Source organism: Coregonus lavaretus, assembly GCF_964263955.1.
Source record: "Coregonus lavaretus genome assembly, contig: HAP1_SCAFFOLD_968, whole genome shotgun sequence".
NCBI lineage: Eukaryota > Metazoa > Chordata > Actinopteri > Salmoniformes > Salmonidae > Coregonus > Coregonus lavaretus.
Window position 1 is genome coordinate 97,653 of NW_028160533.1, and position 18,430 is coordinate 116,082.

The window sequence follows — 18,430 nt, forward strand, 5'->3', positions numbered from 1 at the left end:
AGCAGGCTGTTAGCCAGCCCAATGAGACAGGGTGCAGGCAAGGCAGCAGGCTGTTAGCCAGCCCAATGAGACAGGGTGCAGGCCAGGCAGCAGGCTGTTAGCCAGCCCAATGAGACAGGGTGCAGGCCAGGCAGCAGGCTGTTAGCCAGCCCAATGATACAGGGTGCAGGCCAGGCAGCAGGCTGTTAGCCAGCCGGCCAGCTTAGTGGAGTCTGCCACTAGCACAGTCAGGGTAGTCAGCTCAGCTATCCCCATTGAGACCGTGTCTGTGCCATGCTGGTGTTTGCCTTAGCAATCTCACTGGAATAAAGACCTCCTCCATTCCTGTCATTATTGAAAGAGATTGTGATATCTCACATCTCAAAATAGGGCTACTTAATGTTAGATCCCTCACTTCCAAGGCAGTTATGGTCAATGAACTAATCACTGATCCGAATCTTGATATGATTGGCCTGACTGAAACATGGCTTAAGCCTGATGAATTTACTGTGTTAAATGAGGCCTCTCCTCCTGGTTACACTAGTGACCATATCCCCCTCGCATCCCGCAAAGTCGGAGGTGTTGTTAACATTTATGATGGCAAATGTCAATTTACCCCCCTGGGCCGTATACAGAGTTCCTCATTGAGTTCCCTGAATTCCTATAGGACCTTGTAGTCATGGCAGATAATATTCTAATTTTTGCTGACTTTAATATTCACATGGAGAAGTCAACAGACCCACTCCAAAAGGCTTTCGGAGCCATCATCGACTCAGTGGGTTCTGTCCAACATGTCTCCGGACCTACTCATTGCCACAGTCATACCTTGGATCTAGTTTTGTCCCGTGGAATAAATATTGTGGATCTAAATATTTTTCCTCATAATCCTGGACTATCGGACCACCATCTTATTACCACACACACTAACTGTAAGTCGCTCTGGATAAGAGCGTCTGCTAAATGACTAAAATGTAAAAATGTAAATGTTTGCAATCGCAACAAATATTCTGCTCAGACCCCAACCAAGGACCATCATAAGCCGTGCTATAAATCCTTGGACAACCCAAAGGTCCCTAGAGGCCCTTCCAGACTCCCTCCACCTACTCAAGGACGTCAGAGTACAAACATCAGTTAACCACCTAACTGAGGATCTAAATGTAACCTTGCGTAATACCCTAGATGCAGTCGCACCCCTAAAAACAAAAAACATTTGTCACAAGAAACTAGCTCCCTGGTATACAGAGAATACCCGAGCCCTGAAGCAAGCCTCCAGAAAATTGGAACGGAAATGGCGCTCCACCAAACTGGAAGTCTTCCTACTAGCTTGGATAGACAGTACAGAGCAATATCAAAGAGCCCTCACTGCTGCTCGATCAGCCTATTTTTCCAACCTATTTGAGGACAATAAGAACAGGTCTCTGGAGAGACTGGGAGACTAGTCAGGATCTGGATCATCTCTGGAGAGACTGGGAGACTAGTCAGGATCTGGATCATCTCTGGAGAGACTGGGAGACTAGTCAGGATCTGGATCATCTCTGGAGAGACTGGGAGACTAGTCAGGATCTGGATCATATCTGGAGAGACTGGGAGACTAGTCAGGATCTGGATCATCTCTGGAGAGGCTGGGAGACTAGTCAGGATCTGGGTAATCTCTGGAGAGACTGGGAGACTAGTCAGGATCTGGATCATCTCTGTAGAGACTGGGAGACTAGTCAGGATCTGGATCATCTCTGGAGAGACTGGGAGACTAGTCAGGATCTGGATCATCTCTGGAGAGACTGGGAGACTAGTCAGGATCTGGATCATCTCTGGAGAGGCTGGGAGACTAGTCAGTATCTGGGTAATCTCTGGAGAGACTGGGAGACTAGTCAGGATCTGGATCATCTCTGGAGAGACTGGGAGACTAGTCAGGATCTGGATCATCTCTGGAGAGACTGGGAGACTAGTCAGGATCTGGATCATCTCTGGAGAGACTGGGAGACTAGTCAGGATCTGGATCATCTCTGGAGAGACTGGGAGACTAGTCAGGATCTGGATCATCTCTGGAGAGACTGGGAGACTAGTCAGGATCTGGATCATCTCTGGAGAGACTGGGAGACTAGTCAGGATCTGGATCATATCTGGAGAGACTGGGAGACTAGTCAGGATCTGGATCATCTCTGGAGAGGCTGGGAGACTAGTCAGGATCTGGGTAATCTCTGGAGAGACTGGGAGACTAGTCAGGATCTGGATCATCTCTGGAGAGACTGGGAGACTAGTCAGGATCTGGATAATCTCTGGAGAGACTGGGAGACTAGTCAGGATCTGGATCATCTCTGGAGAGACTGGGAGACTAGTCAGGATCTGGATCATCTCTGGAGAGACTGGGAGACTAGTCAGGATCTGGATCATCTCTGGAGAGACTGGGAGACTAGTCAGGATCTGGATCATCTCTGGAGAGACTGGGAGACTAGTCAGGATCTGGATCATCTCTGGAGAGACTGGGAGACTAGTCAGGATCTGGATCATCTCTGGAGAGACTGGGAGACTAGTCAGGATCTGGATAATCTCTGGAGAGACTGGGAGACTAGTCAGGATCTGGATCATCTCTGGAGAGACTGGGAGACTAGTCAGGATCTGGATCATCTCTGAAGAGACTGGGAGACTAGTCAGGATCTGGATCATCTCTGGAGAGACTGGGAGACTAGTCAGGATCTGGATCATCTCTGGAGAGACTGGGAGACTAGTCAGGATCTGGATCATCTCTGGAGAGACTGGGAGACTAGTCAGGATCTGGATCATCTCTGGAGAGACTGGGAGACTAGTCAGGATCTGGATCATCTCTGGAGAGACTGGGAGACTAGTCAGGATCTGGATCATCTCTGGAGAGACTGGGAGACTAGTCAGGATATGGATAATCTCTGGAGAGACTGGGAGACTAGTCAGGATCTGGATCATCTCTGGAGAGACTGGGAGACTAGTCAGGATCATCTCTGGAGAGACTGGGAGACTAGTCAGGATCTGGATCATCTCTGGAGAGACTGGGAGACTAGTCAGGATCTGGATCATCTCTGGAGAGACTGGGAGACTAGTCAGGATCTGGATCATCTCTGGAGAGACTGGGAGACTAGTCAGGATCTGGATCATCTCTGGAGAGACTGGGAGACTAGTCAGGATCTGGATCATCTCTGGAGAGACTGGGAGACTAGTCAGGATCTGGATCATCTCTGGAGAGACTGGGAGACTAGTCAGGATCTGGATCATCTCTGGAGAGACTGGGAGACTAGTCAGGATCTGGATCATCTCTGGAGAGGCTGGGAGACTAGTCAGGATCTGGATCATCTCTGGAGAGGCTGGGAGACTAGTCAGGATCTGGATCATCTCTGGAGAGACTGGGAGACTAGTCAGGATCTGGATCATCTCTGGAGAGACTGGGAGACTAGTCAGGATCTGGATCATCTCTGGAGAGACTGGGAGACTAGTCAGGATCTGGATCATCTCTGGAGAGACTGGGAGACTAGTCAGGATCTGGGTAATCTCTGGAGAGACTGGGAGACTAGTCAGGATCTGGATCATCTCTGGAGAGACTGGGAGACTAGTCAGGATCTGGATCATCTCTGGAGAGACTGGGAGACTAGTCAGGATCTGGATCATCTCTGGAGAGGCTGGGAGACTAGTCAGGATCTGGATCATCTCTGGAGAGACTGGGAGACTAGTCAGGATCTGGATCATCTCTGGAGAGACTGGGAGACTAGTCAGGATCTGGATCATCTCTGGAGAGACTGGGAGACTAGTCAGGATCTGGATCATCTCTGGAGAGACTGGGAGACTAGTCAGGATCTGGATCATCTCTGGAGAGACTGGGAGACTAGTCAGGATCTGGGTAATCTCTGGAGAGACTGGGAGACTAGTCAGGATCTGGATCATCTCTGGAGAGACTGGGAGACTAGTCAGGATCTGGATCATCTCTGGAGAGACTGGGAGACTAGTCAGGATCTGGATAATCTCTGGAGAGACTGGGAGACTAGTCAGGATCTGGATCATCTCTGGAGAGACTGGGAGACTAGTCAGGATCTGGATCATCTCTGGAGAGACTGGGAGACTAGTCAGGATCTGGATCATCTCTGGAGAGACTGGGAGACTAGTCAGGATCTGGATCATCTCTGGAGAGACTGGGAGACTAGTCAGGATCTGGATCATCTCTGGAGAGACTGGGAGACTAGTCAGGATCTGGATCATCTCTGGAGAGACTGGGAGACTAGTCAGGATCTGGATCATCTCTGGAGAGACTGGGAGACTAGTCAGGATATGGATAATCTCTGGAGAGACTGGGAGACTAGTCAGGATCTGGATCATCTCTGGAGAGACTGGGAGACTAGTCAGGATCATCTCTGGAGAGACTGGGAGACTAGTCAGGATCTGGATCATCTCTGGAGAGACTGGGAGACTAGTCAGGATCTGGATCATCTCTGGAGAGACTGGGAGACTAGTCAGGATCTGGATCATCTCTGGAGAGACTGGGAGACTAGTCAGGATCTGGATCATCTCTGGAGAGACTGGGAGACTAGTCAGGATCTGGATCATCTCTGGAGAGACTGGGAGACTAGTCAGGATCTGGATCATCTCTGGAGAGACTGGGAGACTAGTCAGGATCTGGATCATCTCTGGAGAGACTGGGAGACTAGTCAGGATCTGGATCATCTCTGGAGAGACTGGGAGACTAGTCAGGATCTGGATCATCTCTGGAGAGACTGGGAGACTAGTCAGGATCTGGATCATCTCTGGAGAGACTGGGAGACTAGTCAGGATCTGGATCATCTCTGGAGAGGCTGGGAGACTAGTCAGGATCTGGATCATCTCTGGAGAGACTGGGAGACTAGTCAGGATCTGGATCATCTCTGGAGAGACTGGGAGACTAGTCAGGATCTGGATCATCTCTGGAGAGACTGGGAGACTAGTCAGGATCTGGATCATCTCTGGAGAGACTGGGAGACTAGTCAGGATCTGGATCATCTCTGGAGAGACTGGGAGACTAGTCAGGATCTGGATCATCTCTGGAGAGACTGGGAGACTAGTCAGGATCTGGATCATCTCTGGAGAGACTGGGAGACTAGTCAGGATCTGGATCATCTCTGGAGAGACTGGGAGACTAGTCAGGATCTGGATCATCTCTGGAGAGACTGGGAGACTAGTCAGGATCTGGATCATCTCTGGAGAGACTGGGAGACTAGTCAGGATCTGGATCATATCTGGAGAGACTGGGAGACTAGTCAGGATCTGGATCATCTCTGGAGAGACTGGGAGACTAGTCAGGATCTGGATCATCTCTGGAGAGACTGGGAGACTAGTCAGGATCTGGATCATCTCTGGAGAGACTGGGAGACTAGTCAGGATCTGGATCATCTCTGGAGAGGCTGGGAGACTAGTCAGGATCTGGATCATCTCTGGAGAGGCTGGGAGACTAGTCAGGATCTGGATCATCTCTGGAGAGACTGGGAGACTAGTCAGGATCTGGATCATCTCTGGAGAGACTGGGAGACTAGTCAGGATCTGGATCATCTCTGGAGAGACTGGGAGACTAGTCAGGATCTGGATCATCTCTGGAGAGACTGGGAGACTAGTCAGGATCTGGATCATCTCTGGAGAGACTGGGAGACTAGTCAGGATCTGGATCATCTCTGGAGAGACTGGGAGACTAGTCAGGATCTGGATCATCTCTGGAGAGACTGGGAGACTAGTCAGGATCTGTATCATCTCTGGAGAGACTGGGAGACTAGTCAGGATCTGGATCATCTCTGGAGAGACTGGGAGACTAGTCAGGATCTGGATCATCTCTGGAGAGACTGGGAGACTAGTCAGGATCTGGATCATATCTGGAGAGACTGGGAGACTAGTCAGGATCTGGATCATCTCTGGAGAGACTGGGAGACTAGTCAGGATCTGGATCATCTCTGGAGAGACTGGGAGACTAGTCAGGATCTGGATCATCTCTGGAGAGACTGGGAGACTAGTCAGGATCTGGATCATCTCTGGAGAGGCTGGGAGACTAGTCAGGATCTGGATCATCTCTGGAGAGACCTGAAAATAGCTGTGCAGCGACGCTCCCCATCCAACCTGACAGAGCTTGAGAGGATCTGCAGAGAAGAATAGGAGAAACTCCCCAAATACAGGTGTGCCAAGCTTGTAGCGTCATACCCAAGAAGACTCAAGGCTGTAATCTCTGCCAAAGGTGCTTCAACAAAGTACTTAGTAAAGGGTCTGAATACTTATGTAAATATGATATTTCAGGTGATTTTCTTTATAAATTTGCAAAACTTTCTAAAAACCTGTTTTTGCTTTGTCATTATGGGCTATTGTGTGTAGATTGATGAGGGGGGGAAATGATTAAATCCATTTTAGAAGTAAGGCTGTAACGTAACAAAATGTGGAAAAAGTCAAGGGGTCTGAATACTTTCCGAAGGCACTGTATTTTCTGATCTGTGGTCAGTCTTACCAGTTTTAGAACGGCCTGACAGACAGACTCTAGAGTTCTCTCTGTGTTTCTCTGTCTCTCCCACTCCTTTTCTCTGTTCTCACGCTTCTCCAAAGCCCTCCCTCGCTCCATCTTCCTCTCCTCCTCCTGGCGTTCTTCCTTTTCCTCTTGGTCCTGAATGGTACGAGATAACGCAGAGATCCTGTGGAAGAAGAGAGAGAGAAGAGGAACAACCACGTCTACCTCTAGACAATCAGAAACAGGATTGATTAAGCTGATCATGTCTGAGGCAGAGACAAAGGATGAATCCCAAATGGCAGCCTGTTCCCTATGTAGTGCACAAAGGGAGAGCCCTCTGGTCAAAGGGAGAGCCCTCTGGTCAAAGGGAGAGCCCTCTGGTCAAAGGGAGAGCCCTCTGGTCAAAGGGAGAGCCCTCTGGTCAAAGGGAGAGCCCTCTGGTCAAAGGGAGAGCCCTCTGGTCAAAGGGAGAGCCCTCTGCACAAAGGGAGAGCCCTCTGCACAAAGGGAGAGCCCTCTGCACAAAGGGAGAGCCCTCTGCACAAAGGGAGAGCCCTCTGCACAAAGGGAGAGCCCTCTGCACAAAGGGAGAGCCCTCTGGTCAAAGGGAGAGCCCTCTGCACAAAGGGAGAGCCCTCTGGTCAAAGGGAGAGCCCTCTGGTCAAAGGGAGAGCCCTCTGGTCAAAGGGAGAGCCCTCTGATCAAAGGGAGAGCCCTCTGGTCAAAGGGAGAGCCCTCTGGTCAAAGGGAGAGCCCTCTGGTCAAAGGGAGAGCCCTCTGGTCAAAGGGAGAGTACTATATAGGGAATAATGTGCCATTTGGGACACAACCAAAGCAATGAGTATTGTTCTCAGTGGAGAATGCAGGAAAGGCAGGGCTGGAGTAACCTTTTAGTCTGACCTGTTATTCAGATGCAGGGTCTCAGCCTCATAGAGGTCTCTGAGCTCTGTCAGCTCCCTCTCCCTCTCCCTCTCCTCTCTCTCCCTCTCCTTCTCATCTCTCTCCTTCTCCTCTCTCTCCTTCTCATCTCTCTCCCTCTCCCTCTCCTCTCTCTCCTTCTGGTCGTGGTCCAGGTCCTGCAAGGAGAGAGGGCCTAGGGTGGAGGAGAGGGGTGGGCCCGGGGTGGAGGAGAGGGGTGGGGCAGAGGCAGAGCGGGAAGCAGGATGGAGGCTGGTTGTAGGGTCACTAGGCCATAGAGAGAGAGACACCACTGAACCACAGTGGGAGAGGAGAGAGGAAGAAAGGTGAGAGAACTCAGCCCTGAGCTCCCAAAGGTCCCTGTGGGTGGGATCAACAACAACAATCATTACCAACCGGACTATATATCACAAGTACAGAAGTACGTCCAAAATGGCACCCTAATCCCTATACAGTGCACTACTTTTGACCAGAGCACTAGGGCTATTTTAACCAGAGCCATAGGGCTCTAGTCAAAAGTAGTGCACTATATAGGGAGTAGGGTGCCATTTCAGACACAGCCGTAGAGATAGAGAGTTTAAGATACTGGTTTGAATTGTTTTCCAGGCACCTGTCAGTGGCAGTCTTCATAGTGTGACAGTGTCGTCTCAGAGTGATCACATCTCCCCAGACGGACATCAGACGACTCTGCCCCTGGTCTACATGACTGGTCAGTCGCTGAGGAAAGAAAGAGAGAAAGAGAGAAAGAGAGAAAGAAAGAAAGAAAGAGAGAAAGAAAGAAAGAAAGAAAGAAAGAAAGAAAGAAAGAAAGAAAGAAAGAAAGAAAGAAAGAAAGAAAGAAAGAAAGAAAGAGAGAGAGAGAGAGAGAGAAGAGATGATCAGAATGATGAAACAGCTCCAGTAATGAAAGACTCATCTCCTCCTGTCTTTGGACCAATCAGCTATCAGTCTACCTCTTTCTCTTTCTGCCACTCCGTCTCCCTCAGTCCCGCCTCCTCCACTGCTTTGGACCAATCAGTGGTCAGTTTGCAAAGATCCTCCCTCAGTGCTTCATTTACCTGCCCTGATTGGCTGAGCTGGCCACGAAGGAGAGCGTTCAGCTCTGCCAGCCCTACACTCCTGCTCACAGACAAACACACACAAAGGGGAATTAAGCTTCACAATCTTGTCTAGGGACCTTATAGTCTCGAGACGGGACAACAACATTATGGAAAACAGTTTAATATCTATATTTATCAAAGGTAGGGGGCGATAGTGAGAACACCGGGTGGCATCCTTACCTTTTTTAATAAAAGCTTAGTTAGTGCTGTATTCACATCTCTCCCAAATGAAGAAGCATCTTTGATTGATTAATGTGGGTTCTGATAGTAATTCCCCAGTTTCAGATTCAATAGTTGCTATATCAGTTAATTGATCATTACTGCGAAGCTTGTTGACCAGTAAACGACTGGGCCGGTTGAGTCTAACACGATGGATGGCAAATTCTGTTTTAACAATCAATTCTGTCTTGACTTTGGAAAGACTAATAGCTACCTGGTCTGAAAATAGTGTTTGTTGAGAACACTCTAACTGAGTCACTGGCCTGCTGGTGCTCTTTCATGCCGTCCCTGGGAGGGGTGCGTCACTTGAGTGGGTTGAGTTACTGACGTGATCTTCCTGTCTGGGTTGGCGCCCCCCCCCCCCCTTGGTTTGTGCTGTGGTGGAGACCTCTGTGGGCTAATAGTGTTTGTTATAGTGTTTGTTGAGAACACTCTAACTGAGTCACTGGCCTGCTGGTGCTCTTTCATGCCGTCCCTGGGAGGGGTGCGTCACTTGAGTGGGTTGAGTTACTGACGTGATCTTCCTGTCTGGGTTGGCGCCCCCCCCCCCCCTTGGTTTGTGCTGTGGTGGAGACCTCTGTGGGCTATACTCGGCCTTGTCTCAGGATTGTAAGTTGGTGGTTGGGGATATCCCTCTAGTGGTGCGGGGGCTGTGCTTTGGCGGAGTGGGTGGGGTTATATCCTTCCTGTTTGGCCCTGTCCGGGGGTTTCTTCGGATGGGGCCACAGTGTCTCCGGACCGCTCCTGTCTCAGCCTCCAGTATTTATGCTGCAGTAGTTTATGTGTCGGGGGGCTGGGGTTAGTTGGTTATACCTGGAGTACTTCTCCTGTCTTATCCAGTGTCCTGTGTGAATTTAAGTATGCTCTCTCTAATTCTCTCGTTCTCTCTTTCTCTCTGAGAACCTGAGCCCTAGGACCATACGTCAGGACTACCGGGCATGATGACACCCTGCTGCCCCCAGTCCGCCTGGCCTTGCTGCTATTCCAGTTTCAACTGTTCTGCCTGCGGCTACGAAACCCCTACCTGTCCCAGACCTGCTGTTTTCAACTCTAAATGATCGGCTATGAAAAGCCAACTGAGAGACCTGAGCCCTAGGACCATACGTCGGGACTACCGGCCGTGGTGACTCCTTGCTATCCCCAGTCCGCCTGGCCTTGCTGCTATTCCAGTTTAAACTGTTCTGCCTGCGGTTATGGAACCCCTACCTGTCCCAGACCTGCTGTTTTAAACTCTAATGATCGGCTATGAAAAGCCAACTGAGATTTATTCCTGATTATTATTTGACCATGCTTGTCACTTATGAACATTTTTGAACATCTTGGCATGGTTCTGTTATAATCTCCACCCGGCACAGCCAGAAGAGGACTGGCCACCCCTCATAGCCTGGTTCCTCTCTAGGTTTCTTCCTAGGTTTTGCCTTTCTAGGGAGTTTTTCCTAGCCACCGTGCTTCTACACCTGCATTACTAGCTGTTTGGGGTTTTAGGCTGGGTTTCTGTACAGCACTTCGAGATATTAGCTGATGTAAGAAGGGCTATATAAAATAAAATTGATTGATTGATTGATTGACTCTAACGCAGTTCACAACATTTCCAATTCTGACATCTTCTTTAATTGTGATTTATTCAACCCCTATGCAGTCAGGGCTTGTGTCTCTGATGTGTCGATGATGTGTCCCACCCACCTCTGCTGTTCTTCCTCCAGCCTGATGAGGGCGCTCTCTAAGGAGTCACTGTGCTCATCCCTGATCCTCCTCTGCACAACAACAACAGAAGAAGGACAATGAGAGAGCAGATTTACGTGTAAACAGCCACACAACGGTTTGCACTAGTTACCACAGCCACAAATTCAAAATGGCTATATCATAAAAATTCGTGAAAACAAACATTTGCTTGTAGGTCTTAATTTAAGGTTAGGCATAAGATCATTAGTGTGGATAGGGTTAGGTTTAAAATCACATTTTAAGAAAATACATTGTAGAAATAGGATGGGTTTTTGACTTTGTGGCTGTGGTACCTAGTGACGACCAGGCACAACTCCGATATAAAGTTGTCGGGATGTTGTCGGGATGTCACACGTCCTACTTAGATCAGTGCACTCGTAATAACCTAATCATTACCAAACTTCTATTGGATCAAATAAGCCACACATAGCAAATAAGCCATTAATATTTGTTGTAACCAAATTCGACTCACTTGGTGAGCTAAAAAAATGAAAAAACACCACTTGCTGGAGAAGACAGATTTTGGGCCCAGTCATCCCACTCACTTCTCCTCTTCCTCTGTGCTGATATGCAGATTCAATTAACTACCATTGAAAAACACTTCATCAAGGGCTACCTTGAAAAAGGGATTCATATCTTAATGGGGATTGACCTGGTTAAATAAAGTATTCATCAAATAATAGATTTTCTTCTAACCTCACGTTTCAGGAGCTCCCTTTCTTCGGTCTTCACCTGGTGTTCCATTCCCTGACAGCGATCCCGGTATTCCAGCACCTGAGAACAGAGCATTTGATCACAGTGTAAACGAGAGAGCAACAATTATTTTCACGGCCATGTTTGAGAGTGTCAATTCTGCTCAGTCGCTGATCATCGACTGTTGAATTTATGCTCTTAAAACATGGCCATATACAAGTCCATTATAGCCCCACAGTGCCAACCATTTAAACCCGGACCTTGTTCTGTAGTTTGTGGATGAGTAGAGCCTGCCTGGCCTCCCTCTCTCTGCCATCTCTCATCTTCCTTCTCCACTCGCTGTCCAGACGCAGAGACACACACAGGGATGGGTCCAGTGACTGGGACAGCTAACCAGAGGATAGAAAGAGACAGATATATGAGGCTAATAATATAATAATATAATAATAATAATATGCCATTTATATTATTATTATTATTTTGTATTTTGGTAAATGGATAAGAAAATAGTGCTGTCCCTGACAAAAAAAAAAAATATTGGTTGACCGAAAGTCGTCTGTTCTTTCGACCAATCGATTGGTTGACATTTTTAAACATGTGTTTTTCCATATATAGACACACCCTATGTGTTTTAATAAAATCAACTATATGCATTGAGCTGGTCGGATGCTTTAAGCTTACGGTTGGATGAAATAAGACAAATGCCTCAAGAGGGCGCCAGAGATCCGCTCCTGCTGGCTTTCTCAGATTCTGCCGTTACTCTCCTGAAGTTGTCGGTGATAGGCTACACGAGGAGTCGGCAACATTCTGATGTGGAATGCCAATTTATCTTACAATTTCTACCGAGCTGCGTGCCAGTTATGGTTTCCATATGCACATTGTCGTGAAACTGTTTCATTTAATTTATAATAACGTCTTTATATCTCTAAATCATTGTAATGTGGTGAATTAAAAATTCGATCCAAATCTAAATGAAAATGATACAAACCTAAAAAGTAACTTATATTGCCAACTATGTAAAAATAGCCTCCATAAAGCCAACAAATAAAAACATTGCAACCTGCAGGTAGAAAATATCCTGATAAAAACAAATATCCTATAAATCACATTGGCTACACATGGCCTGGATCAGAGCGTTACATTTCTTCCCTGTCACGCTGAGTGGTTATCGAAGGGAGAGAGATGGAAAGATGTTTCAGATACACTAAGGAACTATTGTCATTCTCAATCGATGTAAAAACAGACTTTGTTTGCTTGCTGTTTTTGAGGTGAAGAAAACATTACTTTGAGAAGCTCCACAGGTCATTAGTGGTGGTGCATTAAGCCAATCAGAAATACTATCAGATCCCCAAATGGGCACATTTATGCCTCCATTAGCACTAACCCTAACCCTCCATTAGCACTAACCCTAATCCTAACCCTCCATTAGCACTAACCCTAACCCTCCATTAGCACTAACCCTAACCCTAACCCTCCATTAGCACTAACCCTAACCCTAACCCCTAACCCTCCATTAGCACTAACCCTAACCCTAACCCTCCATTAGCACTAACCCTAACCCTAACCCTCCATTAGCACTAACCCTAACCCTAACCCTCCATTAGCACTAACCCTAACCCTAACCCCTAACCCTCCATTAGCACTAACCCTAACCCTCCATTAGCACTAACCCTAACCCTAACCCCTAACCCTCCATTAGCACTAACCCTAACCCTCCATTAGCACTAACCCTAACCCTCCATTAGCACTAACCCTAACCCTAACCCCTAACCCTCCATTAGCACTAACCCTAACCCTCCATTAGCACTAACCCTAACCCTAACCCTCCATTAGCACTAACCCTAACCCTAACCCTCCATTTGCGTTCAGGCCAGGTAGCCTATAGGACTACTTCTATGCGTCTTTACTCAACATTGACAGGAGCTCCAAACAAAAGACAATGTCTAAATTGACAGAACTCATAAATGTAATGAAATAAACCAAAACTTGTTTCTCACAAGTGTAGTAGGTTGTGTACTCTGCAAACAATGTGTCCACTCAGACAATGATAACAGGAAGACTGGAATAACAATATTGAATGCATTAACAGAAATGACCGTAACCAAAGTAACAAACATTACAGATTAGAAATTATAGGAATTAACGGTAAATGCACTACTGGTGATATATGTAATGGGGAATTGATAGACACTAACAATCAAACGCAAACAATTCAAACAATGAAAGTTATGAAACAATGAATGTGCACAAATTGGCGGGAAAAAAGAGTGCATTCTGGAGAGAGAAGTTCAATGTGCATCTGGGCGCATGGTCAATACGGCCTCAGTAGAAGGGCATTCATACTTCTCACGCTTCGCAGAGCAGTGCAGAGCTGTTGTCAAGGAAGTGAGTTTGTGTTTTCTATATATCGCCCCCACCTACCGTCAACCAATCGTGTCACTGCGGAGCTATGCAGAGCCCTCCGCATTATTACGACATCTGGGAGACGCCATGGCGATGCAGAACGGAGCTATGCAGAGCCCTCCGCATTATTACGACATCTGGGAGACGCCATGGCGATGCAGAACGGAGCTATGCAGAGCCCTCCGCATTATTACGACATCTGGGAGACGCCATGGCGATGCAGAACGGAGCTATGCAGAGCCCTCCGCATTATTACGACATCTGGGAGACGCCATGGCGATGCAGAACGGAGCTATGCAGAGCCCTCCGCATTATTACAACATCTGGGAGACGCCATGGCGATGCAATACAGAGCTTCTGGAGGCTCCGCAATTGAGTCACACCTTCCATATGGAGCCTCAGACATTGGCTTTTAGTCTAGGCCTCCGCAATGGATTAGTTCACTGAGATGGGCGCAAATATATATATTTGTTACTGCTCGACTAAAACAATATGGGTCGACCAACAGCCTAACGACCAAACAATCGACCAGACCACTAAATGGGGTCAGCCCTACAAGAAAGCCTTGACTCCAGCAATTGTAGGTTTCTCCAGAAGACCAGAACTCAACCCGTTCTCGAACAAAAATACAGTGTTGAGGTCTGGTCCCGCAAGAATAGTTGAAATGTAACTTGGGGGGGGGGGGGCGATGATTCACCTCCCTGAGTGGGTGGGGGGGATTACCCTGTCTGTGAGGGCCTGGGGGGGTGGGGACTCACCCGGTCTGTGAGGGCCTGGGCACGGGACTCCAGTTCCTCCCTCTCAGCGTGACTCTCAGCCAGCTCATTCTGCAGCCGAGACACCTCTGCCCTCAGCTCCGCCCTCTCCTCCTTCCAGCCATCCAACAGCGCTGACTCCATCCTGGTCCTGGGCACTCAGGAAGCTGGGGAGGAATTACAAGGGAAACCCATAGGGTGAAACAAGTTCCTCATAGGGCGAGTCCCACCCCCTCACATCACTTAGGATCCATCATGGTCCACACACACCAACACAGTCAGGCTAGTGGTACCGATGCAACACGTCTGGAACCAACAGGATCCTGAACAGCTTCTACCCCCAAGCCATTACACTGATAAATAGTTAGTCAAATAGTTAACCAAATAGCTACCCGGACTATCTGCATTGACCCTTTTTGCACAAACTTCTTTGACTCATCACATACACTGCTGCTGTTTACTATCTGTCACTTTATTCCTAGTTATATGTACATATCTACCTCAATTACCTCGTACCCCTGCACATCGTCTCGGTACTGGTACCCTGTGTATATAGCCAAGTTATTACCTCGTACCCCTGCACATCGTCTCGGTACTGGTACCCTGTGTATATAGCCAAGTTATTACCTCGTACCCCTGCACATCGTCTCGGTACTGGTACCCTGTGTATATAGCCTAGTTATTACCTCGTACCCCTGCACATCGTCTCGGTACTGGTACCCTGTGTATATAGCCAAGTTATTACCTCGTACCCCTGCACATCGTCTCGGTACTGGTACCCTGTGTATATAGCCAAGTTATTACCTCGTACCCCTACACATCGTCTCGGTACTGGTACCCTGTGTATATAGCCTAGTTATTACCTCGTACCCCTGCACATCGTCTCGGTACTGGTACCCTGTGTATATAGCCTAGTTATTACCTCGTACCCCTGCACATCGTCTCGGTACTGGTACCCTGTGTATATAGCCAAGTTATTACCTCGTACCCCTGCACATCGTCTCGGTACTGGTACCCTGTGTATATAGCCAAGTTATTACCTCGTACCCCTACACATCGTCTCGGTACTGGTACCCTGTGTATATAGCCTAGTTATTACCTCGTACCCCTGCACATCGTCTCGGTACTGGTACCCTGTGTATATAGCCTAGTTATTACCTCGTACCCCTACACATCGTCTCGGTACTGGTACCCTGTGTATATAGCCTAGTTATTACCTCGTACCCCTGCACATCGTCTCGGTACTGGTACCCTGTGTATATAGCCTAGTTATTACCTCGTACCCCTGCACATCGTCTCGGTACTGGTACCCTGTGTATATAGCCAAGTTATTACCTCGTACCCCTACACATCGTCTCGGTACTGGTACCCTGTGTATATAGCCAAGTTATTACCTCGTACCCCTGCACATCGTCTCGGTACTGGTACCCTGTGTATATAGCCTAGTTATTACCTCGTACCCCTGCACATCGTCTCGGTACTGGTATCCTGTGTATATAGCCAAGTTATTACCTCGTACCCCTGCACATCGTCTCGGTACTGGTATCCTGTGTATATAGCCAAGTTATTACCTCGTACCCCTGCACATCGTCTCGGTACTGGTACCCTGTGTATATAGCCAAGTTATTACCTCGTACCCCTGCACATCGTCTCGGTACTGGTACCCTGTGTATATAGCCTAGTTATTACCTCGTACCCCTACACATCGTCTCGGTACTGGTACCCTGTGTATATAGCCAAGTTATTACCTCGTACCCCTACACATCGTCTCGGTACTGGTACCCTGTGTATATAGCCAAGTTATTACCTCGTACCCCTGCACATCGTCTCGGTACTGGTACCCTGTGTATATAGCCTAGTTATTACCTCGTACCCCTGCACATCGTCTCGGTACTGGTACCCTATGTATATAGCCAAGTTATTACCTCGTACCCCTGCACATCGTCTCGGTACTGGTACCCTGTGTATATAGCCAAGTTATTACCTCGTACCCCTGCACATCGTCTCGGTACTGGTACCCTATGTATATAGCCAAGTTATTACCTCGTACCCCTGCACATCGTCTCGGTACTGGTACCCTGTGTATATAGCCTAGTTATTACCTCGTACCCCTGCACATCGTCTCGGTACTGGTACCCTGTGTATATAGCCAAGTTATTACCTCGTACCCCTGCACATCGTCTCGGTACTGGTACCCTGTGTATATAGCCAAGTTATTACCTCGTACCCCTACACATCGTCTCGGTACTGGCACCCTGTGTATATAGCCTAGTTATTACCTCGTACCCCTGCACATCGTCTCGGTACTGGTACCCTGTGTATATAGCCTAGTTATTACCTCGTACCCCTACACATCGTCTCGGTACTGGTACCCTGTGTATATAGCCTAGTTATTACCTCGTACCCCTGCACATCGTCTCGGTACTGGTACCCTGTGTATATAGCCTAGTTATTACCTCGTACCCCTGCACATCGTCTCGGTACTGGTACCCTGTGTATATAGCCAAGTTATTACCTCGTACCCCTACACATCGTCTCGGTACTGGTACCCTGTGTATATAGCCAAGTTATTACCTCGTACCCCTGCACATCGTCTCGGTACTGGTACCCTGTGTATATAGCCTAGTTATTACCTCGTACCCCTGCACATCGTCTCGGTACTGGTATCCTGTGTATATAGCCAAGTTATTACCTCGTACCCCTGCACATCGTCTCGGTACTGGTATCCTGTGTATATAGCCAAGTTATTACCTCGTACCCCTGCACATCGTCTCGGTACTGGTACCCTGTGTATATAGCCAAGTTATTACCTCGTACCCCTGCACATCGTCTCGGTACTGGTACCCTGTGTATATAGCCTAGTTATTACCTCGTACCCCTGCACATCGTCTCGGTACTGGTACCCTGTGTATATAGCCTAGTTATTACCTCGTACCCCTACACATCGTCTCGGTACTGGTACCCTGTGTATATAGCCAAGTTATTACCTCGTACCCCTACACATCGTCTCGGTACTGGTACCCTGTGTATATAGCCTAGTTATTACCTCGTACCCCTACACATCGTCTCGGTACTGGTACCCTGTGTATATAGCCTAGTTATTACCTCGTACCCCTGCACATCGTCTCGGTACTGGTACCCTGTGTATATAGCCTAGTTATTACCTCGTACCCCTGCACATCGTCTCGGTACTGGTACCCTGTGTATATAGCCAAGTTATTACCTCGTACCCCTGCACATCGTCTCGGTACTGGTACCCTGTGTATATAGCCAAGTTATTACCTCGTACCCCTGCACATCGTCTCGGTACTGGTATCCTGTGTATATAGCCAAGTTATTACCTCGTACCCCTGCACATCATCTCGGTACTGGTACCCTGTGTATATAGCCTAGTTATTACCTCGTACCCCTACACATCGTCTCGGTACTGGTACCCTGTATATATAGCCAAGTTATTACCTCGTACCCCTACACATCGTCTCGGTACTGGTACCCTGTGTATATAGCCAAGTTATTACCTCGTACCCCTGCACATCGTCTCGGTACTGGTACCCTGTGTATATAGCCTAGTTATTACCTCGTACCCCTACACATCGTCTCGGTACTGGTACCCTGTGTATATAGCCAAGTTATTACCTCGTACCCCTGCACATCGTCTCGGTACTGGTACCCTGTGTATATAGCCAAGTTATTACCCCGTACCCCTACACATCGTCTCGGTACTGGTACCCTGTGTATATAGCCTAGTTATTACCTCGTACCCCTATACATCGTCTCGGTACTGGTACCCTGTATATATAGCCAAGTTATTACCTCGTACCCCTGCACATCGTCTCGGTACTGGTACCCTGTGTATATAGCCTAGTTATTACCTCATACCCCTACACATCGTCTCGGTACTGGTACCCTGTGTATATAGCCAAGTTATTACCTCGTACCCCTGCACATCGTCTCGGTACTGGTACCCTGTGTATATAGCCAAGTTATTACCTCGTACCCCTGCACATCGTCTCGGTACTGGTACCCTGTGTATATAGCCAAGTTATTACCTCGTACCCCTGCACATCGTCTCGGTACTGGTACCCTGTGTATATAGCCAAGTTATTACCTCGTACCCCTGCACATCGTCTCGGTACTGGTACCCCTTGTATATAGCCAAGTTATTACCTCGT

At 48.1% G+C, this 18,430-nt stretch overlaps 1 protein-coding gene across 1 annotated transcript in view; it reads right to left on the reverse strand.

Moving 5' to 3' along the window:
* Positions 1-18,430, reverse strand: part of LOC311121690 (uncharacterized protein) — a 63,676-nt gene that overhangs the window by 34,709 nt on the left and 10,537 nt on the right. The window contains exons 2-10 of the mRNA XM_084196148.1: positions 14,262-14,425; positions 11,361-11,489; positions 11,104-11,181; positions 10,369-10,439; positions 8,320-8,485; positions 7,977-8,083; positions 7,498-7,726; positions 7,349-7,443; positions 6,452-6,632 (exon numbers count right to left, since the gene is read on the reverse strand). Of these exons, the coding sequence (XP_084052274.1) occupies positions 6,452-6,632; positions 7,349-7,443; positions 7,498-7,726; positions 7,977-8,083; positions 8,320-8,485; positions 10,369-10,439; positions 11,104-11,181; positions 11,361-11,489; positions 14,262-14,402 (1,197 nt within the window). The 5' untranslated portion in view covers positions 14,403-14,425. The remainder of the gene's footprint in view (positions 1-6,451; positions 6,633-7,348; positions 7,444-7,497; positions 7,727-7,976; positions 8,084-8,319; positions 8,486-10,368; positions 10,440-11,103; positions 11,182-11,360; positions 11,490-14,261; positions 14,426-18,430) is intronic.